At 51.7% G+C, this 26,105-nt stretch overlaps 2 protein-coding genes across 4 annotated transcripts; one reads left to right on the top strand and one right to left on the bottom strand.

Annotated features, from left to right (window-relative positions):
- Nucleotides 1–113: 113 nt before the first annotated feature.
- Nucleotides 114–10,124, top strand: IPO4 (importin 4). Of its 2 annotated transcripts, none has more exons than XM_084767748.1 (30): nt 114–544; nt 625–711; nt 865–944; nt 1,032–1,073; nt 1,468–1,597; nt 1,712–1,891; nt 2,146–2,211; nt 2,329–2,430; nt 2,517–2,600; nt 2,795–2,959; nt 3,383–3,436; nt 3,593–3,702; nt 4,475–4,583; nt 4,761–4,890; nt 5,089–5,202; nt 5,303–5,416; nt 5,638–5,758; nt 5,901–6,012; nt 6,112–6,230; nt 6,504–6,581; nt 6,654–6,711; nt 6,800–6,905; nt 6,986–7,179; nt 7,327–7,374; nt 7,717–7,842; nt 7,929–8,137; nt 8,255–8,387; nt 8,472–8,576; nt 9,606–9,675; nt 9,797–10,124. In XM_084767748.1, exons 1-30 carry the CDS (start codon nt 338–340, stop codon nt 9,925–9,927), a joined length of 3,384 nt encoding a protein of 1,127 aa, XP_084623874.1. In that variant the 5' UTR covers nt 114–337; the 3' UTR covers nt 9,928–10,124. The 2 variants fall into 2 exon arrangements, with proteins under 2 accessions (XP_084623874.1, XP_084623875.1); XM_084767749.1 differs by having other exon boundaries at nt 7,929–8,072; nt 8,301–8,387.
- Nucleotides 10,125–10,387: 263 nt separating this feature from the next.
- Nucleotides 10,388–18,662, bottom strand: REC8 (REC8 meiotic recombination protein). 2 transcript variants are annotated; one of them, XM_084767758.1, is made up of 20 exons: nt 18,272–18,662; nt 17,956–18,085; nt 17,804–17,872; nt 17,570–17,712; nt 17,382–17,457; nt 16,760–16,880; nt 15,436–15,520; nt 13,578–13,657; nt 13,316–13,451; nt 13,160–13,232; nt 12,993–13,084; nt 12,584–12,633; nt 12,137–12,265; nt 11,756–11,822; nt 11,525–11,667; nt 11,310–11,358; nt 10,975–11,041; nt 10,774–10,896; nt 10,597–10,703; nt 10,388–10,507 (listed from the first exon to the last, which is right to left on the bottom strand). In XM_084767758.1, exons 2-20 carry the CDS (start codon nt 18,009–18,011, stop codon nt 10,422–10,424), a joined length of 1,752 nt encoding a protein of 583 aa, XP_084623884.1. In that variant the 5' UTR covers nt 18,012–18,085; nt 18,272–18,662; the 3' UTR covers nt 10,388–10,421. The 2 variants fall into 2 exon arrangements, with proteins under 2 accessions (XP_084623884.1, XP_084623885.1); XM_084767759.1 differs by lacking the exon at nt 18,272–18,662 and having other exon boundaries at nt 17,570–17,621; nt 17,956–17,989.
- Between the last annotated feature and the right edge of the window lie 7,443 nt (nt 18,663–26,105).

The following is a 26,105-nucleotide window of genomic DNA, read 5'->3' on the forward strand; positions in this document are numbered from 1 at the left end:
ACGTTTTGGTCCTGATTTTTTTTCTTTTTACAATTATTAAAATAAAGTTTATTAAGAAAAAGGATCGTGTAGTTGGAGGTTTTGGTCTACTTATAGAACTCCGAAGCCTGTTGTCAGTGCACGGTTCCTTTGAAAACCGAGTCCGCTACTGCCGCACAAGCTCTGGACTCTTGGGAACTGTCGCCGCGGGGAACCCACGTTGCCGGGGCCTCTGTTTCTGTGGTTTGGCGGGTGTTCAGCCGGACGGAAGCCCAGACTGACGCCAGCCGCCAGCCGCCAGCTTCCCACAAGGAATTTCCTAAGGGAAGTAAGCTGAATCACCCAGGCGACTGGAGAGATGCGGAGTAACGCCCTTTCCGCCGGAAGTTGGTGTCCGAGTCTCCACGTGCCGTTCCTCCCCCTCCCCACCCGGCCCTGTAGCGGCGGCGGCGGCGGCAGGAGCAGGAGCGGCGGCGGCGGCGGCCCGGCTGCTGCCATGGAGCCTGCGGAACTGGAGAAGATCCTGAAGGAGCTGCTGCTGCCTGACACCGAGCGCATCCGCCGGGTATGGGCAGGCCGACCGGGCGGGGGGGGAGGGGGAGGCTGCGGAAGAGGCCCGGTCCTGACCCCCCAGCCTCCCACCAGGCTACGGAGCAGCTCCAGCTCGCCCTGAAGGACCCTAATGCCTTGCCCGCGCTCTGCAACCTGTTGGCCTCGGCGACCGACCCTCAGGCGAGTTAACCTGCGCCTCCCTGCCCAAATCCTGAAATTTCTCCGTGCGCCCCTGGGTCCCGCCCCAGCCTCCGCCCCCTGCGGTTTTAGTCTCTTCTTCGCCTTCCCGCTGCCAGCGATGCTCACCTGCCTGGCTACCTCTCCTCACCCTAGATTCGCCAGTTTGCAGCGGTCCTGACCCGCAGAAGGCTTAATACCCGCTGGCGACGTTTGGCTCCGGAGCAGCGAGAGAGGTGGGCTAGGTCGGAGACGGGAGGGGCCGGGCCTAGTCGACTTTTTGACAGGCCTGGGTACCAAGCTTTTGCCATCTGTCTTCCCAGCCTCAAGTCTCTGGTCCTGACAGCCCTGCAGAAGGAGCCGGAGTAAGTGCGTAGCATCCTCTCTTGGGGGGGGGGGATCCTAACTGAATTTTGGGCTGAGGTCCTCCATCTTCCTTTCCAGCCCCCAGCTGGGGACTTAGGAAGCCTGTGAAAACCAAAGTTTTGTTTGTTTGTTTGTTTGAAAATGATCTGCTAAACCCAAATCGGAAGACAGGACTGAAATTAAACATGGCCAGTGGGGCTGAACGAACCCAGATCGTAACGCCGCCACCCTCCTTTTTTCACCCCCAGCTGTTGTCTTACGGGGATCTGTCTTAGGAAAGCCCGTGCTCACGCGTGGATTGCTCATCTTCTGCCTACCCTTTGAGGCCGGGGCATTGTTTGTAAGGGAGGGTAGCGAAGGGTCTTTATGGATGGATGAATCTCCTCTCTGCAGGCATTATGTGAGTGTCAGCTTGGCCCAGCTCTCAGCCACCATTTTTCGAAGGGAAGGCCTGGAAGGCTGGCCTCAGTTCATGCACCTCCTGCAGCACAGTACCCACAGTTCCCACAGCCCTGAGAAAGAGGTAACAGCTAGCACGCTGTTGGCGGGGAGGCGGGGCTTATGGGAGGCGGGGCTGAGAGGCGGTGGCCGTCTGAGCTCGTCTCCTCATCCCCACCCCCACCCCACTCCTGGACAGGTGGGGCTTCTGCTACTGAGCGTGGTGGTGTCGTCCCAGCCTGAGGCGTTCCACCCCCACCAACGGGAGCTCCTTCAGCTTCTGGTGGAGACTCTGGGTGAAGTCGGCTTCCCTGGGGTGCTCTTCTACTCCCTGCGTACCCTGACTGCCTTGGCCCCCTACCTCAGGACTGATGACGTGGTGAGAGTCACTGGCAGCGCTGTAGCTCTTGGTCTTCCCTGCCCTCACGTTTAGAGGTTCTGGCCCAAGCTGCCGCAGAGTCTTAGTCTGCCTTGCGTTCTTCCTAACGGTTGAGGGGGGTGCTGGGGTGGCTGGGCCTGGGTGCTGCGCCTTCTCTTTAGATGGCTACTGTGAAGGAGCTCACTGCTGTCCTCTGGGCCCCGGGATTAGGCTGCCCGTGCCTTACGTGATTTAAGTCTCCCTGTGTCTTCCAGCCTCTGGCACGGATGTTGGTGCCCAAACTCGTTATGGCAGTGAGGACTCTAATCCCTTTAGATGAGGTGAGGACAGGTTGTGGGGGGGGTGGGGGGGAATCTCCTTTTGAAAGGAAAATGGAGGCACATCCAGCCTGGTCCCCTAAGAAAAGAAGAGTACCTTGTGGCTCACCTGCCTTTCAGGTAAAGGCCTGTGAGGCCCTAGAGGCCCTGGATGAGCTGCTGGAGTCAGAGTTGCCCATCATCACTCCCCACCTGTCTGAGGTCCTCACCTTCTGCCTGGAGGTAAGCCTGGGCAGGGCGCTGCCCCAGCTCCTTGGTTTGCTGTACGTCTTCTTGCTTGTTCCTGATTTTTGTTTGTGTCTGTGTAGGTGGCTAAGAATGTGGCCCTTGGTGATGCAATTCGTGTCCGTGTTCTCTGCTGCCTCACTTTCTTGGTCAAAGTCAAAAGTAAGGTAGGTACCCTCTGGGGCGTCCCGTTGTCGTCACCCTCAGTCATAGAGTCCTTCTCAGGCCCTGGCTCAGCCGTCTGTCCCTGCCGAGGAGATCGGGAGCCTCTGGCAGGGCTCCTTGCAGTTGGCAGGTTGGCTGGCAGTGTTGTCACGAGCCTGTTCTGAGGAGATGCTCAAGGACAGTCCTCTCCTCTTAGGCCTTGCTGAAGAACCGCCTCCTGCCTCCCTTGCTGCACGCCCTGTTCCCTGTTATGGCTGCTGAGCCGCCCATGGGCCAACTGGATCCTGAGGACCAAGATTCTGACGACGACGAGCTGGAGATTGGGCTGATGGGGGAGACTCCCAAGCACTTTGCTGTACAGGTGATATGCTTGTCTTCTCATCCCCGTGACCAGATACCTGAGAGAAACACCGTAGAAGGGGGGGGTGTTGTCATGGCTTCAGAGACGCCAGGCAGAGTGGGTCAAGTCATGGCAACAGGAAGCAAAGCAGCGCAGTTCACATCATGGACAGGAAGCAGAGAAGGAAAATACAAAAAGGAGCCAGGGCAAGATAACACCCGTAAGGATATGCCCCCCACCCCCCAGCTAAGCCCTGCTTCCTACCTTGTGCTGCTCTTCTTGACGGCATTAGATTATTAATCCATCAAGTGATTAGCTCTTTAGGTGGGCGCCCTGCTGTTCATTGTAAGCTTTAGGCCAGTCATCCCACGTGGATTGTGGGGAGGTGTTAAGCAAGTGTCGGAGGTTAAGAGACAGAGTTACAACCTCGCTGAATGTTTTCAGGTTGTGGACATGCTGGCACTGCACCTTCCCCCTGAGAAGCTCTGTCCCCATGTGGTAAGTGTGACTCTCTTGGTCTTCCCAGCCCTGCGTGGGTGTAGCCCCCTAAAGCCAAGGATGTTTGGGCACAGATAGCTGTGATGGTCGGGGCCTGTTGGCTTTAGTCGGCAAGCTCTTGCTGGGCTTTCAGGAGTGCGCCGTGTCCTCCCCTAGATGCCCATGCTGGAAGAAGCCTTGCGCAGTGAGGCCCCATACCAGCGCAAAGCAGGCTTCCTGGTGCTGGCTGTGCTATCTGATGGTGCCGGTGACCACATCAGACAAAGGTACTATATTCATTTCCTGTCCCAGGGCAAGGTGAATCACATCGAGAGGATGCTGGCAGTCCTGGTACCCTAGTTTCAATTTAATTGGTTTCATTGTTTATTTGAGACAGGGTCTCACTATGTAGCCTTGGCTGGACTTGGAACTTTGGAGCTGAGATCTGCCTGTGTCTGCCTCCCCCGTGCTGGGATTAAAGATGTAGATCACCACACCTGGCCCAGCTTAATTGATTATTGATTTTTTATTTTTATTTTTCCCCGTCTGTTTTGAGACACAGGGTCTCTGTGTAGCCCTGCTTCTCTTGGAACTCTTTCTGTAAACCAGGCTGGCCTTGAATTCAGAGATCTGCCTGTCTTTGCCTCCCAAGTGCTGAGATTAAAGGGTGTGTGCCACCACGTCCTGCTTAATTGTTAATACTATTAATTAGCCATGATGTTTGCTGCCTTTCAAAAGTATCCTGGTTGGAAGAGAAATGACTCTCCCATTACAGTCCCCACCAGCCAGTGCCAGAGAGACTTCGTCGTTTTCAGGAGGAATAAAGAGGATGATTGAGACTAGGATTCTTTTTATTTTTCAAGACAGGGTTTCTCTGTTAACGTCCCTGGCTGTCCTGGAACTCACTCTGTAGACCAAGCTGGCGTCAAACTCACAGAGATCCTCCTGCCTCTGCCTGCTGAGTGCTGGGACTTGAAGCGTGCTCCACCGCCGCTGGGCTGAGCCTAGGGTTCTTAGGTCCTCCCCTCAGACCGTGCTCTTCTGTCCTGCCCCATTCAGACTGCTGTCCCCACTGCTGCAGATCGTGTGCAAGGGCCTGGATGACCCCTCACAGGTTGTGCGAAATGCTGCTTTGTTTGCCCTGGGGCAGTTCTCAGAGAACCTACAGGTCAGCAAAGCTAAATGCACATGGCTACCACATGAGAGAACCCCCACCCCACCCTCCCTTAAGGTGGGGGACCCCGTCCCGTAAACTTCATCTCTTCACACATGGTTGCTGCCATTGGTGCTCAAGGACGTGCTGTGCAGGTGAGCCTCACCAGGCTCCTGCTTGCCTCTCCCCCAGCCCCACATCAGCAGCTATTCAGAGGAGGTGATGCCACTGCTCCTCTCCTACCTGAAGGCAGTGCCCACGGGGAACACACACCACCTGGCCAAGGCCTGCTACGCCCTGGAGAACTTCGTGGAGAACCTCGGTAGTGATGCCAGCGGAACGCACAGGGAGGAGGGAGGGGAGCAGCGCGTGGGCTGAGGGAGGCACAGCGTGCATCCTCCTGAGTTGCTGCCTGGTGGGAAGGAGGTATGGAGGCGTCGCATGGACTGTCAGGCTAAAGGAGGTGGGTTTTGCAGAAGGTCAGAGGCCTGGCTTGGCTACTAAAGAAACTTTCCCACAGGGCCCAAAGTGCAGCCCTACATCCCGGAGCTTATGGAGTGTATGCTGCAGCCTCTGAGGAACCCCAGCAAACCCCGGACCAAGGAGCTAGCTGTGAGCGCCATAGGGGCCATCGGTGAGCAGAAGGACCAAGGAGGCGAAGGTGTAGACTGATCCCGAGGCTGTGCTAGGCAGCGCCCGCTCCCTACCACCTCTGACTCTGTTCCGTCCTGCAGCCACAGCTGCCCAAGACTCCTTGCTGCCCTACTTCCCCACCGTCATGGAGCACATCCGGGAATTCCTGTTGACGGGCCATGAGGACCTTCAGCTTGTGCAGATCCAGAGCCTGGGTGAGTGAGAGGCTTCCACGCAGGGCTCTGCGACCCGGAAAGGCCGGCGTTCCCCCAGACCGCTGCCCGAGCACTCCCAGAGCAGTTGGGTATCTTCCTTCGATGAAAAGGTGTTCTCCGTGTTGTGCCCAAGAGCAGGGTAGAGTTCTGAATGCCTTCTTCCACTAGGCACCCTTGTGTTTACTTCCCGTGTCAGTGCTGGCTGAGCTCTTCTCCCACAGAGACGCTGGGGGTGCTGGCACGAGCTCTGGGGGACTCCATGAAGCCCCTGGCTGAGGAGTGCTGTCAGCTGGGGCTGGGGTTGTGCAGCCATATTGATGACCCTGACTTGCGGCGCTGCACGTGAGTGACCCTTCCTCCTGCCCCTGCCTTGCCATCCCAGATATGAATCCTTTAGTTTTGGACACAGCCAAGTTTCCTGGTCTCCCCCATTTTGTCTGTCAGTAGCAGGCAGCACCGAACAGATTCCCTCTACCTCTGTCAGGTACAGCCTGTTCGCAGCCTTGTCGGGGTTAATGGGAGAGGGCCTGGCACCCTACCTGTCTCAGATTACCACGCTCATGCTGTTGTCACTGCGTTCCACTGAGGGCATTGTGGTGAGCAGAGGTTGGGTATACTGGGCAGGTTAGGCCAGGGTGGGAGTTATCTCCTGGGCACACCTGAGCCGGAGTCTTCTGTCTGATTTCGTTATCTAGCCTCAGTATGACGGCATCAACTCCTTCCTTCTGTTTGACGACGAGAGCGAAGAGGAAGAAGAGGAAGAGGATCTCATGGATGAGGATGTAGAAGAGGAGGAAGACTCTGAGATCTCGGGGTAGGAGGAGTGCTCATCTCTCAGGAATATAGATTTTTGAGCCAGGCGGGGTGGCGCACACCTTTAGTCCCAGCACACGGGAGGCAGAGGCAGGCAGATTCTGTGAGTTCGAGGCCAGCCTGGTCTACAAAGTGACCAGAACACCCAGGGTTACACAGAGAAACCCCGTCTCAAAATAAAAAAGGATACATAGGCTTTCATTCTGGGCATGGCCCCAATGCTGCCTCTGCTCCTGCTGGTACCCACCGCCCCTGCCTTCCCACTGCTCACTAGGTACAGCGTGGAGAACGCCTTCTTTGATGAGAAAGAAGATACCTGCACTGCCCTGGGGGAGATCTCTGTGAACACCAGGTGAGTGTCAGCCCTCCTGCGGTGCTGGGAACCACACCCAGGACCCCTTCCCACTGCTGCATCTCTCCATAGTGTGGCCTTCCTCCCATACATGGACACCGTCTTTGACGAGGTCTTCAAACTGCTGGAGGTACGTTAGTGAGTGGGCTCCTTAGGCTCCAGCTGGGCTTGTCTTCACCTGGCATGGCCCGGGCCCATGCCTGCCCTCTTGGTTCCAGTGCCCTCATCTGAACGTGCGGAAAGCAGCTCACGAAGCTCTGGGACAGTTCTGCTGTGCGCTGCAGAAGGCCTGCCAGAGAAGCCCGTCAGACGCCAGCAGTGCTGGTGAGAAGGCGGCACTAGCAGGCTGGGAGCCCTAGGGAGTGGCCGGGCCTAACCGAGCCCCCCGCCGCTTGTGTCTCCAGCTCTGCAGCGTTCCTTGGCTCGACTGCTGCCGTCTTACATACAGGCTGTGAAAGTAGAAAGGGAACGGCCAGTGGTGATGGCAGTGCTGGAGGCCCTGACTGGGGTGCTGCGCACCTGCGGGCCTCTCACGCTGCAGCCCCCGGGGCTCCTCAATGATCTCTGCACCGTGCTCAAGACTGTGCTGCAGAGGAAGGTGAGGGGGGGGGGGAGCTGTGGGAAGAGGTGTGAGGCCCCAGAAAAATGGGTTGTTAGAGCCTTTAAGTCTGGCTCTGCCTACCTCACCACCACTGTGGAAAGAAGGCAGGAGAGCCCACACTCAGCTGAACTACGTCCTCCACAGACAGCCTGTCAGAACACTGAGGAGGATGAGGATGAAGACGATGACCAGGTGAGAGCTACAGATAAAGGGGGCTAGACAATCTGGGCAGTCCTGCAGGGCTGGCAGTGAGCAGTGCCCTCGGCCTACAGGAAAGACAAGTTGTCATTTTGAGAATGGTGCCACCCTAATCCCAGGAAGGCAGTGAGGAGTTCAGAGAAGAGAGGCGTGCGCTGGGGCAGGGTTAGGCGTGATGATGGGTGGAGGGCCTCGGCTGTACCAAAGCCGTCGTGGAAATGGGTCAGTCTGTGAGGCAAGGGCAGCCCCAGGCCCACCTACACCAATGGGTAGCAGGGCTGGGAGACGCAGCCACAGAGCTGCCCCAGGCCTCTAACTCCTCACCTGGCTGCACAGGCAGAGTACGATGCTATGCTACTAGAGCACGCTGGAGAGGCCATCCCTGCCCTGGCAGCCGCGGCTGGAGGCCACGCCTTCGCTCCATTCTTTACCAACTTCTTGCCATTATTGCTGTGTAAGATGGTGAGTGCTCTGTCCTGTGCCCACCCATGCCTGCACCCTCCCAACTCTCCTTCCATGCCAATTTGCTCCTTCAATCTGCCCTCCAGAAGCAGAACTGCACAGTGGCAGAGAAGTCCTTTGCTGTGGGAACACTGGCAGAGTCCATTCAGGCTCTGGGCTCTGCCTCAGCCCAGTTTGTGTCTCGGCTAGTCCCTGTGCTGTTAAACACTGCCCGGGAGGCAGACCCTGAGGTGCGGAGCAACGCCGTCTTTGGGCTGGGCGTCCTTGCAGAGCACGGGGGCAGCCCTGCTCAGGAGTATCCTGTGCTTGCAGGAGGGAACGATGGGGTTGGAAGTGAGCCCAGGGCTATGGAAGGTGGGGCTGCAGGGTGCAGTCAGCCAGTGTGTGTGTGTGTTCCTTAACTGTGGCCCAGACACTTCCCTAAGATACTGGGCCTCCTCCTACCCCTCCTGGCAAAGGAGCGACATGATCGGGTCCGTGATAACATCTGTGGGGCTCTTGCCCGCCTGCTGATGGCCAGTCCAGCAAGAAAAGCAGAACCCCAGGTAAAGGTGGGGCATCAGGTGGGGTAGGGGCTTAGCATGGTGGAGGGGACAGGACACGTGGGCCTGAGACATCTGTGCATCCAGGTGCTGGCTACCCTGCTACATGCCCTGCCCCTGAAGGAGGACATGGAGGAGTGGGTCACTATAGGTCACCTCTTCGGCTTTCTGCACCACAACAGCCCTGAACAGGTAACCCTGCTGCTGGCGCTCTTACAAGGAAGTGTTAGGCTCCAGTCTAAGGGACAGGCAGAGGAGATGTCACTTATAACTGGCCCATGATGAATTTCAGGTGCTCTTAGACACTCTGTGCTCTCTCCCATCCCCAGGGGGATTCTCTGGACCCTGGCTGTCCTGGAACTCACTGTAGGCTGGCCTCAAACTCAGAGATCCGCCTGCCTCTGTCTCTCAGCCACTGGGTGTGCACTACCACTGCCCAGCTGACACTCTTCACTCTAAGTTTTCATTTTTTCTGCATCCCTGACTGGCCTCATCTTGTTGCATAGCTGAGGATGGCCTTGAGCCCTCAGTTCTCCGCCTCCCAAGTGCTGGCATTGCAGGCATGCACTACTATACCTAGTTTCAGCGGTGCTGGGGATCAGCCGAGGGCTTCATGGGAGCTAGCAAGCACTCCACCAATGGAGCTACAGCCCCAGCTGCTCTTTTCCCTTTTGTCCACAGAGGTGGTAGATAGTCTAAAGATACATCTCTCTGGGGTTTGTCCTCTTGGGCTAAGCGAGGAGTCACAAGTTTCCTAGGCTGACTTCCCAGGTCAGGGCTAGGAAAACAGTTCCCTAGGGAGACCTGGTACCACTCACCACCCCACCATAAATAGAACCTGCTTTCACATGGATTCTGCAGATTCCAACTACTTAGGTTTGGACCTGTGTCCCAGTGTCCTTGCATTCTCTTTGTTCTGAAGTGTGTGTGTGTGCGTGCGCGTGCGCGTGCGCGTGCGTGCGTGCCTGTGTTGGGAGAGCACTGGGATGCTGGGTTTCTCTTGGTCTTGAAGCTGTGACTGTAATCTGCGGCCACACCTTAACCTCTAGAAAGAGGTTGTTACGGTGTTTCCCTGTTGCTTCTCGGGCTCACAGTCGAGTGGTGTCAGCTCAGACAACCTCACAGGCTTCTTCTCGCCTTGGTTTCAACCCCCTACTCCAAGCCCTGGGGCCCAAAGCTGTTACTGCTGATACTGCCTCAGTTAACCAGTTCTTCCCACAGGTTGTAGATGTGGCTCCGGAGCTCTTGCGCATCTGCAGCCTGATTGTGGCTGACGACAGGATCCCGCCAGGTGAGGGTGACAGTCAAAGCTAAGGGCAAGGGAAAATGGAGGCAAGTGGGGCTCAGAGGGCTTGGGGACAATATGGGTGTAGTGACTAAGGCCTTCATTTGCCTCTCTCCGCTCTACCCAGACACCAAGACAGTATTGCTGCTGCTCCTGACATTCCTGGCCGAACAGCACACCGACAGCTTCCATGCAGCCCTGGGCTCTCTGCCTGCTGATAAAGCTCAAGAACTTCAGGCCATGTTGGGCCTCACTTAGACTGTAGGCTACAGCTGGGTCAGAGGGCCTGAAGACTACCCGTCAGCCCAGGTCCAGCTCACCTCACCAAAGACTCTGTCTATCGGAAGCCAACCGTGCTTGCTGTCTTAACAGGGGTATCTGGGGCTGGATCTATTACAAGCAGAGCTGTGACATCATACTGTAATAAAGGCAGCTTGTTTTCTGCGTGGACACTAGTGAGAGCCTGAAGACTAGAGGTATGCACTCAGAAATGAGACAGGCAAGGGGCTGGAGTGGCACAGACTCAAGAGGGCACATTGCCCCTGTAGAAGACGGGAGTTCGGTCCTAGCGCCTACACTACACTACTAGATGGCTCAGAACTGCCTTGAACTCCAGCTCCAGAAGGTTGAACTCTTCTGGCCTTTCCAGACCACTGCACTCACTGGCTCGTTCTTGTGCCCACACACACACACACAAATTAAAAAAAAAAAGGCAAAGTGCAGTGATGCAGGATGCGGTTTAATGAACTTGCTCAGGGGAATTTGGGTCCAGGGTGAATCAGGAGGCGCCCATATGGCTTCTCTTGTTCCACGAGAAGGATCTTCTGTGCACACAGCACTGTTGAGAAGAGAAGGCAGGTCATAGTCACTAGTGTGCATAGCAGGCTCCAGCCTGCCTGCCCCATCCCCTCTGGTAACCACACTCACTCAAGAGCAGATAGAAGACCCGAGAAGCCAACCTCCGGGGGCTGAGAGGGGGCACCAGGCTGCCAAAGTCAGGCTGCCTGTTGGCCTGCAGCTCCAGTGCTACTGCCCTGCAGGGATGGGGGACAGTTAGCTGGGTAACAGCCTATTGCTGCCCCTGGAGGGACCCCTCCCTGGTACCTAAGCACAGCCTCTAAGGAGAGTAGTTCTTCGGGCCCCAGGGGCATCTCTATGGGCACTTCAGGGATCTCAGGCAGCATGGGCAGTGCAGGGGGCTCTGCCTGCCCCTCCTCCATCCAGGCCCTAGAAGACCAAAAGAGTCATGGCAGTGACAATAGGCAGGCCACTGTAGGTCTGAGCTTGTGCAGCTTGGATGCTTACCACCGTTCTTCTGGGGGGATGAGGCTGGTACGAGATTTTTCCTCTTCGGCTGCTTCTAAGGAAAGCTCTGTTGAGGGAGAGAGCGCTCAGGGAGTCTGTTGCTCTGAGGAGTTGTGACCTTGTAGCCAAGCTGGGATGTAGTTCAGTGGTAAGGCATTGCCTGACACGCACAAGGCTTTAGGTTCAATCCTAGGACTACAAAGCTCCCCTCATATTCTGGGGCCTAGAGTAGACTTGAACAAAGTGGGAGCACCAGAGAGTCAAATCTGAGTACTGAATGTTGTGCAAGCTCCCTAGTTGGGAAAGTGGCCTCCATCTTCCCACCTCATGCTTACCTGAGGACAGCATGAGGGGGCCGCTGGGCTCCTGACCTTCCCTCAAAACCTGCGGATAGAACGCAAGAATGGACCCAAGCACCAGAGTGCCAGGGGCTTGGTCTGCTGAGCAGGCGGGTGGGTGCACATCAGGAGGAAGTTGAGGGGCTGGCAGCTACAGCTCTGCAGGGCTGAGGGGCGGCTGGTGCTCTGCAGGGTGCCCTGGAAGCCATTACCTCGATCTCACTCAGAGCTTCAGTTTTTCTCCTTTCCTCAGCTGCCTCTTCCGTCTCCATCTGTGGACCTTCTCTGAGCATTCTTGGGGGTACCTGGGCACAGTGGGTCCATAAAGCTAGGAGTTCTGGGCATAACCAGCCAGCTGAGGACGGTGCGAAAAGGTTTATGTTATAAGACTGAAGATTCCAGCTTCTGGAGGTCCCGCCTGCCCCAGTTTTTACCGTCCTTACAGAGAGTTGGGGTTCTGAAGAGCTCTGCTGGGCTTCTGGTCATCCTCTTGGGAGGCTGGACCACTGGCTGCAAGATGGTGGAAGGCCAGTGGCTCTTTGATGAGAAAGTCATTTCTTACTGCCCTACCTTTGGAGTACATTGTTCTGAGGCCCCCTGCCCCTGATTTCAGGCTGGTGACCTGGCCTATAGTGCTGGTAACTGAAAGGGTAGATCATGACCTGGGTGTGTGTGTGTGTGTGAGAGAGAGAGAGAGAGAGAGAGAGAGAGAGAGAGAGAGAGAGAGATATTTTGATTGATTCCCAGTCTTCCTCAGGAGTTGTGAAGTCCAGACAGACCTTCATCATCCCTCTTCTCCCCAGGGAGATCCTGGGTGTACTCACATACTCCGAGCAGTGAACTCTGGGCTGCAGTTGTTCCTCAAATTTCTCCCGAGAGATCTGAGTCTCTTTGTCCCAGAATAGTAACTGGCGGCGGTGGCGGCGACGGCGACGAGGAGACCGGGGCCTCTTCTGGAGTAGGGGGAGGCAAGAGTCAGGGTGTCCATCTCCCTCCCCTCCCCAGTAGACTGTTCAAGGCTCCCACTTTGTTCAAGTCTACTCTGGCCCCCAGGATATGAGGAGGGGGAGCTCTGTAGTCTTGGGGGTTGGACCCACTCAGCCTTGTGCATGTCAGGCCTCACACACTGCCCCAGGCAGTTGTCTGGGAAGAAGCTTCTCATAGCTTACACAAAGGTGCCTGCTTGGGAGTGAGGTTAGTAATGGCTCTGGGCATAAGGCCAGATTTGTAGGAGAGGAAGGTAAAGAGGCGGCTGGGGAGAGCCTACTTACCTCTGCACTAGGTGGGGCAGGCAGACGCAGCTCCTGAGGGGGTGTCACCTCTGCAACAAGACCCACAAGACCCCTCACTGTTTTTTTTTTTTTAATTATGTTATAGAGGAGTTTATTAAATGAGCATGGGGAGAGAAGGGAAGGGGGGGAAGAGAGAGCTGCTTTTTAAAAAAAAAAAATTTTTTTTTTTTAAAGACAAGGTTGGCACTATAGCCCAAGTTGGCTCCAAATGTATGGCAGTTCTGCTCCAGCCCAGCTTCTGCGGCGACTGGCCTACAGAAACCCTCTCCAGACTGTCCAGCCCCCTCAGTCTTACAGCTACCAGCACAGGAAGCTACCCAGTGTCTCCCTCAAAAGCTGGGGGTAAAGGCCAGTGTTCCCATAGGAGCACCTGGTGGTGGGTACTTACCAGTGGGTAGGGTCCCAGGCTCCAAGCCTGTCAGCTTCTGTACTTCAGGAGCCAAGATCTCGCCTGGAAGTGGCTCTCTTATCCCTTCAACCCTGAGGGAAAGACACAGATAAGGAACGGCTTTCCTGCAATGACACCTTCCCCTGTACAGGGACTCCTGTGCTTACGGTGCAGGAGCTAGAGGCGAGAGGGATGGGACCCCACCATCAACTTCCAGGGCCCGGGGTTCTTCCTTGGGTTCTGCAGAGAGAGAGAACAGAACACTTAGGAGACAGAAGCACGGGGCGCTGCCCATGCCCAGGCTGGCTGTGCCAGGATCTGACCATCCAGTGCCAGGGAAGGCCTCCGCCTCGCGAGAAGCCTGCGTCTCTGATGGTCCTCTAACAAGATGGCATCATCTTCTTCTGCGATCAGCAGGTCCAAGTCTCCTCGGCTGATCTCTGGGAGATCCTGCTCTCCCTGGGGAGAGAGGAAACAAGTGGATTTTTGAGGCTGAGTACAAGGAAGCTCCATGGGTCTAAAGGGACAGAGAAGGCAAAACCACGGGGACGTGACAGGGGGTGGGGGGCGGGCACACTGACTCACCTCAATCCGCAGCATGCGTATGGGCTCTGCCTCCTGGAGTGTGATGACCTCAGGAGACTGCACAGTGGCTACGGTCCTGCCTACAAGTGTAGGGGAGTCACACCAGCCCCACTACTACTTTCCAAGTTGTTGGGACAAAAACATGGACTTTGGAGACCAAAAGCCAGGCCGAAGCTAGTTACCAGCAAATATTCCAAGTGCACTTCTTTTTTGTCTGTCTGTCTGATTTTTTTTTTTTTTGAGACAAAGTCTCACTATGTAGACCAGGCTGGCCTTGAACTAAAATCTGCCTGCCTCTGCCACTTCTGAGATTAAAAAGTTATATTCCAGGGGGCTGGAGAGATGGCTCAGGGGTTAAGAGCACTGTCTGTTCTTCCAGAGGTCCTGAGTTCAATTCCCAGCAACCACATGGTGGCTCACATCCATCTATACTGTAATCTGATGCCCTCTTCTGGCGTGAAGGTGTACATGCAGATAGAGCACTCAGATAAAATAAATAAATAATTTTTTTTTTAAGTTAAAAAAAAAGTTATGTTCCGACCCCATTTGGACTCTTTTTTTTTTTTTTTTTTAAATAATTGTGCTGGATATGGTGGCACATGCTTTTAATCCCAGCACTTGGGAGGCAGAGGCAGGAGAATTGCTGTGAGCTTGAGGCCAGCCTGGGCTACAAAAGCAAGTCCAACACAGCTAGGACTGTTACACAGAGAAACCCTGTCTCAAACATCCTAAAAAAAAAAAAATTGGGGCTAAAGAGATGGCTCAGTGGTTAAGAGCACTGGCTGTGCTTCCAGAGGTCCTGAGTTCAATTCCCAGCAACCACATGGTGGCTCACAACCATCTATAATGGGATCTGATGTCCTCTTCTGGCCTGTAGGTGTACATGCAGGCAGAACACTGTATATGTAATATCTACTAAATAAATAAATCTTTTTTTAAAAAAAAGGAATGTAAGCCGGGCTTGGTGGCGCACACCTGTAATCCCAGCACTCGGGAGGCAGAGGCAGGTGGATCTCTATGAGTTTGAGGCCAGCCTGGTCTACAAAGCGAGTCCAGGACAATCAGGACTACACAGAGAAACCCTGTCTCAAAAAACCAAAAAATTAAAAAATTAAAAAATTAAAAATAAAGGAATGTAATTGTTAAGTGTGTGTGTGTGTGTGTGTGTGTGTGTGTGTGTGTGTGTGTGTGTGTATCTGTGGGTACATGAGTGCTAGTGTGTCAGATTCCTCTGGTGCAGACTTGTATATGGTATGAGCCACTGTGTAGGTGCTGGGAACTGAACTCCAGTCCTTTGTACGAACAGACAGTGCTCTTAACCACTGAGCCATCTCACCAGCCCCTGGCTTTGCACACCTGGTCATGAGGTCATGAGTTCAATTCCCAGCAACCAAATGCTGAGATTCAAGGTGGTATCATTGGCTCCCGGTACCATTGGCTCCCAGGCGACTTTTTTTTTTTTTTTTTAAGTAAATGTTGAAATAGTTTTTTTCTTCACCAGTCTAGGCTGGCTTTGAATTCCATATATAGCCCAGGTAGGTATTGAACTTGGAGTTTTCCCATCTTAGCCTCTCTAGGAAAGGGGATCACTGAGGCTGACTGGGCCTGGCTCTTCCTTTTTTTTTTTTTTTTAAGATTTATTTATTATGTATACAGTATGCATGAGATCACATTATAGATGGTTGGTTGTTAGGCATCATGTGGTTGCTGGGAATTGAACTCATGACCTCTGGAAGAGTAGTCAGTGCTCTTAACTGCTGAGCCATCTCTCCAGCCCCAGGCTTGGCTCTTCTCAAGAGTGACTTCTTTAGCCCTTGGGGATCCTGTGTCTCTCATCAGAAAGGTTCTTTCTGCTAACCTGGTTTCCTGGGCTCGGAAGTGACTTCAGGAAGGGGCTCCTCAGGAATCTTCTCTGGGGTGGCAGCCTCTAAAAGGTGTCGAATCTTTGGGAAGAAATTAGCAACAGTCACGCTGGACACTGACCTCTCTTCATACTTTTTTATTTTGGAATTTTAGCTTTCTTCATTTGCTTGTTTAAAATATACTATGTATATAAAGTGTTCTGCCTACATGACAGAAGAGGGCACCAAAATTTATTATAGATAGCTGTGAGCCATCATGTAGTTACTGGGCATTGAACTCATGACCTTTAGAAGAGCAGGCAGTGCTCTTAACCACTGAACCACCTCTCCAGCCCTGTTTGACATCATTTGACATCTCCAGCCATTTGACACCAGTCAGAAGCCACCACCACCACCACCCTCCTGTCCCTGCCCTGACCTCACCCCCAAATTACCCTTGTGAATTTGTGCAAAGATTTGTGTTGTTATGGACAGAGATAAATGGAAAAGCTTCTTGAGGAGCTGTGATGAGGACAAGTGTGTGTGTGATTCCAGGAGAGCCAATGAAAAGGGGAAAGCAGGCTTAGTAAAGTGCTCAGATTCCAAACCGTATTTCTTTTTGGCTTCAAGTGGGATGATGATTTTGTGAGAAAGGGTGACATCTGAGCTAAGTCTGGGAGGATAAGTAGGACCTGACTAGCAGAGAATGAAAGGCCACTCTTTGTTTGTTTGTTTGTTTGAGACAGGGCCTCTCTGTGTAGCCTTGGCTGTCCTGGACTCACTTTATAGACCAGGCTGGCTTCGAACACACAGCGATCCACCTGCCTCTGCCTCCCAAGTGCTGGGATTAAAGACGTGCACCACCACGCCCAGCTAAAGGACCACTCTTAAAGGGTTGGGAAACTTAGTTTCACAAGCAAATTAGTAAGCATGGTATCCCTGGGACATGGGACATGGGCTGGTGTTGGGAGCTAAGGATGCCTAGAGAAGAGAACGGGGATGGGTACCACTAAGTCCAGGCACCAGGACCCCTGGATGCTGATGCTGTGTGCATTCAGGACCAACTGCTTGGGTGGGAAAATGGAGACTGGAGAAACTCTAAGCTGTGGGGGATGATGGGAGAAGACCGAGGAAGAAAACCCAGTGGAGCTAGGTAGGTGAAGGCCGAGGTTAAGGGCTCAATGGTGGGAACAGTGGCTATAGGGGAGAATGGCTCTCATGGGAAAACCCCTATCAGGTTAGCAAGATCCCCCTGCTCCAGATCAGCAGGGACACCTACTAACCCCCCTCCTCCACTGCCACTTGGTGGTTTCTGATGGGTTCTAGAGGAGTGCGCCCTACCTGAGGAATATCAAAGGGACTAGGGAGTCCGGGGTCCACAGACATTGTCCCAAAAAAGGGTTCTGGGGCGTCTTCTAGCATCTTCATCATGGCCAGGCAGTTGGGGAGAAGCAGGCTAGGTCTGGGAGAGAATGTGGAGTGTCAAGGACAGAGGCTGAGGGTGGGTGCGACTGCTGGGCAGGCAAGGGCGCTGCCACCAAACCCAGAGTCCTCAATCTGAACCTACACAATGAAGAGAAACCACTCTCTCTGTTGTCCTCTGAGCTCCACACGCATACAATGCACCTTGTCTCTGTCTCTCCCCCCCCCTACCCCTTCCACCGCCCCCCTTCCCTCTTCCTCTGCCCATCTCCCTCTCTCTCTCTTCCTCTTCCTCTCTCCCTACCTCCCTCCATCCCTTCCCCCCTCCCCCTTCCCCATCTCCCTCTCCCTCCCCCTCCAAGTCTCCCCCCTCCCAGTCTCACCCCCCTCCCCGCTCCCCCCACACCCCCCACACCGCCCACTCCCCCCACCCTGCCCCACCCCCACCCTGCCTCTCTGCCTCTCTGCAGGCAAACTTTAAAAGAGAGAGGCCCAGGTGGAGCAGCTTGGTCTGTATGGCCTCAGTTCCTAGGGAACTCACAGGTCAGCCTCCTCCATATCAATGCGAATCTGCAGCTGGGTCCGGTGCAGGTGTTCTAGGATATGCTGGATGTCTTCTGTGGGCAAGGACGTAAAACAAAAACAAAAACAAAAACAAAAAACGTAAAAGAACCAACCTAGCCCACAGGCCCGTCAGCTCTAGCTCACCTCGAGAGGTCCCAGGCTTACCCACAAGATACTGGCACTGCTGAAAGTAGACCCTAATCACACCAATCTGCAGCTGGGCGGAGAGATAGAGGGAGAAGCGGGGGCGGGGCAGGCCGGGCTTCGGAGGTTGCACGCGGACCAGGATATAATTGAGGATTTCCTCGCTGGGAAACAACAGGCCCCCCACCCCGGTTAAAGCCAGACTCCGGATAGTCCCCAAGCCAGGGGCTCCTCCCTCTCTTTTCTGGGTCTTACCAGGTCTTTACTACATTCACTTTTAGGTATTCACGCTTCACCAGCCGGCTGCCTCGGGTTGCTGCCAGCCTGGAGGGGCGGGAACAGGGATGGACTGTCACGGTGAGATCCCCCAGCTTGGCTCCTAGCACAGGCATCAGCCCCGCGCTTACCAGATAGTGGCGAAGCAGCCTGTGTGGCGCTGAAGCACGTTGGGATAGTAGAACATCTTTGCTCTGGGGTTCACGCTCAGAACCAATCCCGTTTGGATCTTAATCCGAACTCTTTGGGATTTCCAACACCCTTGAAAAGGAGTAGGGATTTGGACAGGGGGCAGGTGGATGCAAAACAAAAACAAACAAAAAAAAAACAACAAAAAACCAATTGGTAAGACGACCAACTACTGATGCTTGAATTAGGAGATAACCAAACAGAGATGCAGGCGCTGGGCACCGCTCACTCTGCCATCCCTGAGTCCGTAGGACTTACCTTCAGGATTGCGTCCCGGCAGAGATGCGGAGCTCCAAGAGAAGACCCGGCAGAAACACAGGAACAGGTCTTCTCAGGGAAGACTGCGTCCTCCTCTCGTCAAGAGGCCATCTTTGTCCTCAAGCTCGACACAGATATCGTCCTCGTCCTCGTCGTCTGGACGCCCTCCAGCGGGACCAGAGAAGTGCTCTCCAAGGCTTTGCGCCAGGACAGCCAATGGGGAGCCGCGACAGAGGGAGCTCTGACTCCTGGTGTCAGGTAGCAAAATTCGGCTCCAGGCCATAGGCTCTATGAGACGGTCGCCAGCCAATCGCGGGAACCCTGAGTGCTACTGAGGCATTGTGAGGTGTCCTGGCCAATGGGCCCTCGTTCTCTCGGTTAGCAACAAGGACTTCTCCAAGGCGCTACACTGACCAATAAACTGAGAGAATACCCAGTCTCTCCCCGGCGACAGCTTGCTAGCAGGAGACGGGGTCATGTGGAGGGCAGATGCCTTGGTTCTGTTTAGGATTCAGAGACTCAAGGGAAGGTACCCTGCCGGTGCATAGGCCCTGTCCTTATTCCTAAATTTAAAAGAAAAAAAAATGCCGGGTGTGGTGGCACATGCCTTTAATCCCAGCACTTGGGAGGCAGAGACAGGCGAATCTCTGTGAGTTCGAGGCCAGCATGATCTGCAAACTGAGTCCAGGACAGCCAAGGCTACACAGAGAAACCTTGTCTTGAAAAACAAAACAAAACAAAACAAACAAACAAACAAAAAACCACCAGAGCCTGCCTGGCATACATATGCCTGGGCTTAACCCAGTACTGCAAAAAGGAAAACAGCCTTAGATCCAAACACTTGGGAGACAGAGTCAGGCAGATCCTGTGAGTCTGAGGCTAGTCAGAGCTATATAGTAAGACCCTGTCTCAAAACCAAGCAAACAGGTCTAGGTTTTGACCTTTTCCAAACGTACTTTATTTGGGGATCTTTAATGTTTATACCTTCCTTCCAATACACCTACCCTAGGTAGGAGAGACAGGAGGTTTATGGGAACAGGAGAAGGCCTTTTTGGACTCAGTTCCTGGGAGTGATTCCCCTGGTGTAGTTGGCAGGATCTCAGCAGCCCAGCAATTCCACCAAAGCTGCTGCTGGAACCTGGAACAGCAGGCAGAGCCCAGAGCAGCAGCCAGAATCCAGAGCCCCGAAGTGGTCTCTAGAGCGGTTCTCTCTAGCAGCGTCTCGAAGTGGAGCGATGAACAGCCAAACAATATATATATAATTTGCAGTGTCAGTACTAAGCTGTGTTTCAGCTGGCAAAAACCAAGCAAAAAAACAAGGTGGTTCATCTTCTAGTGGATAAACATTATCTGATCTCTCACAAGTCTGTTCCCCATCCCACACTTGGGATCAAATCAAAAACATGTTTATATCCACTACATATCCCCCTTTCTATAAAAAAAATTAATAAACTATATACAATAAAGATAATCATGAGAATTATCCAGGAAAGGTTACATTTACAAGGACCAGTCCATTTGTCTTTGACAATCTTGGAGAAATTATTCCACCACCTATCCTATGCTACTGAGTCTTATCATAGTGTCCAAAGATTTCCTACACTTGGGGCTGGAGAGATGGCTCAGTGGTTAAGAGCACTGCCTTCTCTTCCAAAGGACCTGGATTCAATTCCCAGCACCTACATGGCAGCTCACAACTGTCTGCAACTCCAAGATCTGACACTTTCACACCAATGCACATAGGTTAAAATAAAAAAGTAAAATATTAAAAAAAAAGATTTCCTACACTTTATTATAATTTACATTTATCAACCTCTAAACATGTTTTTAGCTCTTAATTTAATGCTTATAATAATACTATGGCTATCTAGTCTTCAACTCCATCAGAAACTTAAGATGGAAATACTATTTAATATGAAGGAAGTGCGGGCAAGCAATTTCTAAAAGTATAGACAGGACAGAGAGAGTTGACTGCCTGGACAGTCACAGGTTTTTCTCTATCATTGGGGCATCCAGTCTTCAGCCTGCCAGACCAAAATATCTGGCAGACTGGTCTGTGAAGCAGGAATTTTGAAGGACTGGCCCTTGGCCCACCTAGTCTCTGCAAAGCTGGACAGCCAATTTCTCAGTGTCTTGCTTGATCACAGTTTGGACAGTCAGTCTGCTATCAGCAGTAGAGATAAGAACAGTTCCTCGGCCCAGTGGCTATTCTGTCATAATTGTTTCTTTGATGCCCTCATCTTCATTGACATAGATTGGAGATGCTGCCAGGAGCAGATGTGTCTCTCTGTCAGAAAAGCCCTTTATTAATAAATGCCATATTCTATAGATCTCTGAAGTGTTTGAAGACCATCTATTTACTATAGTGCATAATCATATCTATCTATCTAGTCTATCTATATGTACTTATCAATCAATCAACTTATCTATCTCAGTATATCTAAATAGACAAGCATTTCTTGTTTCCAGCTATGTGCTATCTGCTTAACCTTGAAAAACATATACAAGAAACTAGATAAAGCTTCTTCTGTAATTAACTAAACAAATATCTAACAAGACTACAAATAGGATTTATAGGTACCTAACTACTAACTTGTATCTCCAACCATCCTGAAAGGTTTGTAATAGCTAGCTCTCATAAGACTAGAACTTTACATCACATTTTTTATTTCTTGGTTTTTTGAGACATGGCTTCTCTATGTAGCCCTGGCTGTCCTGGAACTCTTTGTCTGTAGACCAGGCTGGCCTCAAACTCAGAGAGATCCAATTGCCTCTGTCTGAGATTAAAGGCACACGTCACCACTGCCTGGCTCCCAGCCCCATCCTTACAGGGTGGGAAAGCAGGATCCCACACTGTTTCTTGTAGATCCCACAGGTTGGGGTTTTGCTGTCTTGAATTCTGGTGTACCCAGTCCCTATCCTACTGTGCTTGGTGACACTGGTTTCTACATGTAGCAAATTATGTCAGTCACTGACGTGTTGGTGGCTACAAATGTCACGTTGTCACTTTGGTGTTCAAAGACGAAGAGAGTGGGCCGTGGCAGGAAGGTGGAAGGTGTTCCATGCCTACTTTTAGGTTTAGGAGGTACGTAAGTGAAGGAGAGATAAGCCTGTTTTTGTAAGGATCCCAAGTGTGGCGTGGGGAATGGTTTTGTGAGAGACCCTGTGGATATGTGCTCTGGAGCCATCTTTCACAGGTTCTCTCACAAAACCGTTCCCTGTCCCACGCTTGGGATCATAACAGAAACAGGTTTATCTCTCCTTCACATAAAGAACATAGAGTAACTCGGCCATCATTCATCTGTTTAGTTCAACAAGCACTTACAATGTGGCTCTTAAATGCCAAGCATGCCTCTAAGCCACTGGGGATACACAAGGAACATCCTGTTCTCTGTTCTGGGGGTGGGGGTAGGGAGGAAGAGATAATAAACAAATAGAAGTGTGGGAGATGGCCGCGCTGTAAAGTTTTAACTTTAGGGGGTGTGTGTAGACATGGATTAGTGGTTAAGAACATATATTGCAGCCGGGCGTGGTGGCGCACGCCTTTAATCCCAGCACTCGGGAGGTAGAGGTAGGCGGATCACTGTGTGTTCGAGGCCAGCCTGATCTACACAGTGAGTCCAGGATGGCCAAGGCTACACAGAGAGACCCTGTCTCGAAAAAAAAACAACAACAAAAAAACCAAAAAAAAAAAAAAAGAACATATATTGCGGGGCTGGAGAGACGCCGGCTCAGAGGTTAAAGGCACTGGCTGCTCTTCAAGAGGTCCTGAGTTCAATTCCCAGCAACCACATGGTGGCTCATAACCACCTATAATGTGATCTAATGGCCTCTTCTGGACTGCAGGTGTACATGCAGATAAACAAAATTAATAAATAAAATTTTAAAAAAGAACATATATTGCTCTTCCAGAGAACCCAAGTTTGATTGCCAGCACCCACATCAGGCAGCTCACAGCCATCAAGTACCTGTATCTCCAGCTCAAGGGGTGTCCAACTCCTATGGTGTATACTCGAGCACACACACACACACACACATACACACATTCACACATACACACATTCACACACACATGCACATACACATTCACACACATTCACTCACACACACACACACATTCACACACACACACACATTCACACACACACACACACATTCACACACACACACACACGCACTAATAAAAAAGAAAAAGAAAATAAGCCAGGTGTGGTAGCACATACCTGTAGTCCCTCCCACCAGAGGCAGGCAGATCACAGTGAGTTCAAGACCAGCCTGGTCTTCAAAGTGAGGCCAGGGCCATTACACAGAGAAACCGTGTGTCAAAATTAACTAATTAATTGATTAATCAGTTAAATAAAAACAAAGTTAAACAGGGAACTGGAGAAGGACCGTAAGAAGATCTGGGATTTTCAGGGAGCTCTAAAGAGGTGGTATTTTGAAAAGAAGGGACAGGTCATGTGACTTCTAAAGGAAGATTCTTTTACTTTATCATTATTATTTGTAGTTTTGAGACAAGGCCTCTCTATGTAGCCCTTGCTGGCCTGGAGTTTGCTCTGTAGACCAGGATGGCTTCGAACTCACAGAGATCTGTCTCTGCCTCCAGTATTGGGATTAAAGACATGCGCCATCAGCCAGCAAGGAACAGTATTAAAGACCAAAGGACAAATGAATGCCCTTCTGAGGTAGCAATGTTTAGTGGGTTCAAGGAGCCTGGAGCAAAGCATCATGGGAAAAGGGTGAAGGGAGAGGCTAGGAAGAGGTTGGAAGTCATTTTCGGGATCTTGGTTGTTACCCTGAAAGAGTAGGGCCTCCAGGAGGGTTTTGAACACAGGAGCGAAGTGACAAGATTTGTGTTGAGGGTCTCTGCGTGCTGGGCTGAGAAGAGGCTAAAAAGACAGACAAGAGAGCAGAGACAATGTGAAAAGAACCAGAAAAAAAAGAGATTTGTGACAGTGATGACGTCAGTGGAGCAATGGTGGAGCTGATGCAGGATTTTGAGAACAATAGGACCTTTGTTGGCCGGGTTATTCTTGGTCCGAGCTCCTAAAGTGTCAGACACTCCAAGATCACCGAGGTCAATCTGAGACAGTGGCAGCCTCTCCTGGGAGAATGCAAGGCAGAGGCAAGCTTCATTAGAATGAGTGGGGCTGGAGGGATGGCCAGGAGGCTAAGAGCCCACGTTGCTCTTCTAGGGCACCCACCTGGCAGCTCACACCACCTGTCAGTCCAGTTCCAAGTGATCTGATGTCCTTTTCTTTGACCCCATGGGCTCCAGGCACTCAGGTGGCACACAGCACGGGCTCAGGCAGGCAAAAAATGGCTATACACACCAGAAAATGAAAATCGAAAGGATTTTAAAGTTACAGAAAACTGAGAAACTAAGGAAAAGTGAGAGATACTCCCAAGACTGGGCAGAGATGCTAAGGGAGGAAAAAAAGCCTCTCAATTTCCTTGTCTGGGATTTTTATAGGGGTGCAGCAGAAAGTGGACAAAAGTCGAGGTAATTGCTTGAGGTTGGTTAGCTCGCAGGGAATCTCACCGGGCTGGCCAATGGAAAACAAACATGCTCTGTGCATGTCTGACCCAACCCAGGAGCTAATATTGGGACTGCCCACCCAGTTAGGAGTCACTGGATCCCCTCTCTCTGTCTCTGGCTTGTGCTTGGGTCATTGCTGACCTTGACTGTCTACTGCGTTAGTCATTTGGCCAGTGGTTACTACCCTCCACCCCTGGGTCTCAAGTGCTGTCGTACTATACAAAGCACTGTTTGCACATTTACAGGATCAGCTTGTAGCTGTACGGTGGCTGAGTGTCAACTCTATCACAGCCACAGAGATACCGCTCCGCTCTTTCTTGGTTACCCATATTTAGCTCCTTGTCTTTGGAGTGGTTTAAGGTGGTCTCTTAGGCAGAATCTTATTCGATGAAACCGAACTCCTTACAATTACGGATGTTAGAATTAGCTGCCTTAGAAGCAAAAATATAAGTGCTTGACATAGTCCTCAAGGACTTTGGGGAAGAGGAGCTGGCCTGCAATCACTGGCCCAGAACCCACTGCCTACTCTTGCCTGTTTAGCTTGGATATCTCTTTTTTCTTTATAATTTATTTAATTTTGCATTATGTACATTGATTGAGGCCATTAGATCCCTTGGAGCTGGAATTATAGACAGTTGTGAGCTGCCATGTGGTTGCTGGGAATTGAACCTGAGTTCTTTGGAAGAGCAGACAGTGCTCTTAACCACTGAGCCATCTCTCCAGCCCCCTGGCTTGGCTATTTCACACCCAGTTACAAGTCGTCTAATTCATCCTCCTTACTGGTCCAGACTGATATTTTAACCCCAGCATCTGTTCTCACTGCAACATATGTGAGCATGGTGTATCTTTCACAGGAGTCAGATTACACAAACGCAAATTCACGTGTCTATTTTTTGTATGTGTTATATATATGTACATATATGTACATGTATGTGTACACATACCCAGGTGCGTGTATGGAGGTCTGAGGATGACTCTTGTGGAAGCTGGTTTTCTCCTGCCGTGTGGATCCATGGATCAAACCCTCAACTCACCATCGCCAGCCCCTCTTTATTTTTCTTTTCTTTTTCTTTCTTTCTTTCTTTCTTTCTTCTTCTTCTTCTTCTTCTTCTTCTTCTTTTCCTTCTTCTTCTTCTTCTTCTTCTTCTTCTTCTTCTTCTTCTTCTTTTCTTCTTCTTCTTTTCTGTTTTGAGACAGGGTCTCTCTGTGTACCTTGGTTGTCCTAGACTCTCTTTGTAGACCAGGCTGGCCTTGAACTCACAGTGATCCACTTGCCTCTGTCTCCCGAGTGTGGGATTAAAGGTGTGCACCACCACACCCAGCTTTTCTTTTCTTTTTTCTTTCTTTCTTTCTTTTTTTTTTTTTTGAGACAGGGTCTTTGTATGTACCTCAGGCTGGTCTGGAACTCAGAGATCTGCTGCCTGAGTGCTGGGACTAAAGAATTTGCCACCATGCCCAGCTCCTCAAAGGCTCATTGGAAGGAAGGATGACATTTGCCATTTTGGCTTAGATGTCAGGTATGAGAGAAAAAGACAAAGAGACAAAGATGTACTTCAGAACAGATGAAAAGAAGGTTCCCCGGGGGATTGCAGAAACTGGAGGGCACAAAGCAGCATCTTCCTTTGCTTCCTCCTGGCTTCCCAGAGGGATAAGGGACAGACTAGAGGAAGAAAAGAGGTCAAAGGAGGCAAAAATGTACAAAGCCATCTGGGAGACTGGCAAAGCACCTAGACCCGATCACATGGGCGAACCTCTTGGAGGCTTCTCTTATGGCAGAAGGAAAGTAAATCCCGTGTTATGTGCGGGAACGGGACACCAAAGGTGGTGGCAGTCAGGTGACAATGGAACTAATCTGGTGGAACTGATTATAGCAGGCGTTAAAGAGGCTTTGTGAAGAAAAAGCTCGACAAAAATGAAATGGAATAAGAAGATTGTTAGTCAGTAAGAAACACTCACCGAGCTGGGCGTGGTGGCTCACGCCTTTAATCTCAGCCCTCAGGAGGCAGAGGCAGGCGGATCTCTGAGTTAGAGACCAGCCTAGATTACAAAGTGAGTTCCAGGATAGACGAGGGTGCACAGAAAAACAAAACAAAACAAAACAAAACAGCAACAAAAAGCAAGCAAGTACTCAAGTTTCCATGAACAGGGTGCCAGAACATGGCTGTCTTGTTTTTGTTTTTGTTTTTAAGACAGGGTCAAGCTGGCCTGGTAGCAGAGGCAGGTGGATTCTGAGTTCCAGGTCAGCCTGCTGTATAGCAAGTTCCAGAACTGCTAGGGCTGCATTGTGAGACCCTG

Source organism: Acomys minous (genome assembly GCF_964271855.1).
Source record: "Acomys minous genome assembly, chromosome: 18".
In the NCBI taxonomy this organism is placed as follows: domain Eukaryota; kingdom Metazoa; phylum Chordata; class Mammalia; order Rodentia; family Muridae; genus Acomys; species Acomys minous.

Coding starts and splice junctions, on each gene's coding strand:
- IPO4 (XM_084767748.1), top strand. CDS start 338: ATGCGGAGTAACGCCCTTTCCGCCGGAAGTTGGTGTCCGAGTCTCCAC. Junction 712..864: donor CCTCGGCGACCGACCCTCAG/GCGAGTTAACCT, acceptor TCCTCACCCTAG/ATTCGCCAGTTTGCAGCGGT. Junction 5,417..5,637: donor TGTGCAGATCCAGAGCCTGG/GTGAGTGAGAGG, acceptor CTTCTCCCACAG/AGACGCTGGGGGTGCTGGCA.
- REC8 (XM_084767758.1), bottom strand. CDS start 18,011: ATGTTCTACTATCCCAACGTGCTTCAGCGCCACACAGGCTGCTTCGCC. Junction 11,823..12,136: donor GAGTTCACTGCTCGGAGTAT/GTGAGTACACCC, acceptor ACCATCTTGCAG/CCAGTGGTCCAGCCTCCCAA. Junction 11,042..11,309: donor CCCCCTCATGCTGTCCTCAG/GTAAGCATGAGG, acceptor CTCCCTCAACAG/AGCTTTCCTTAGAAGCAGCC.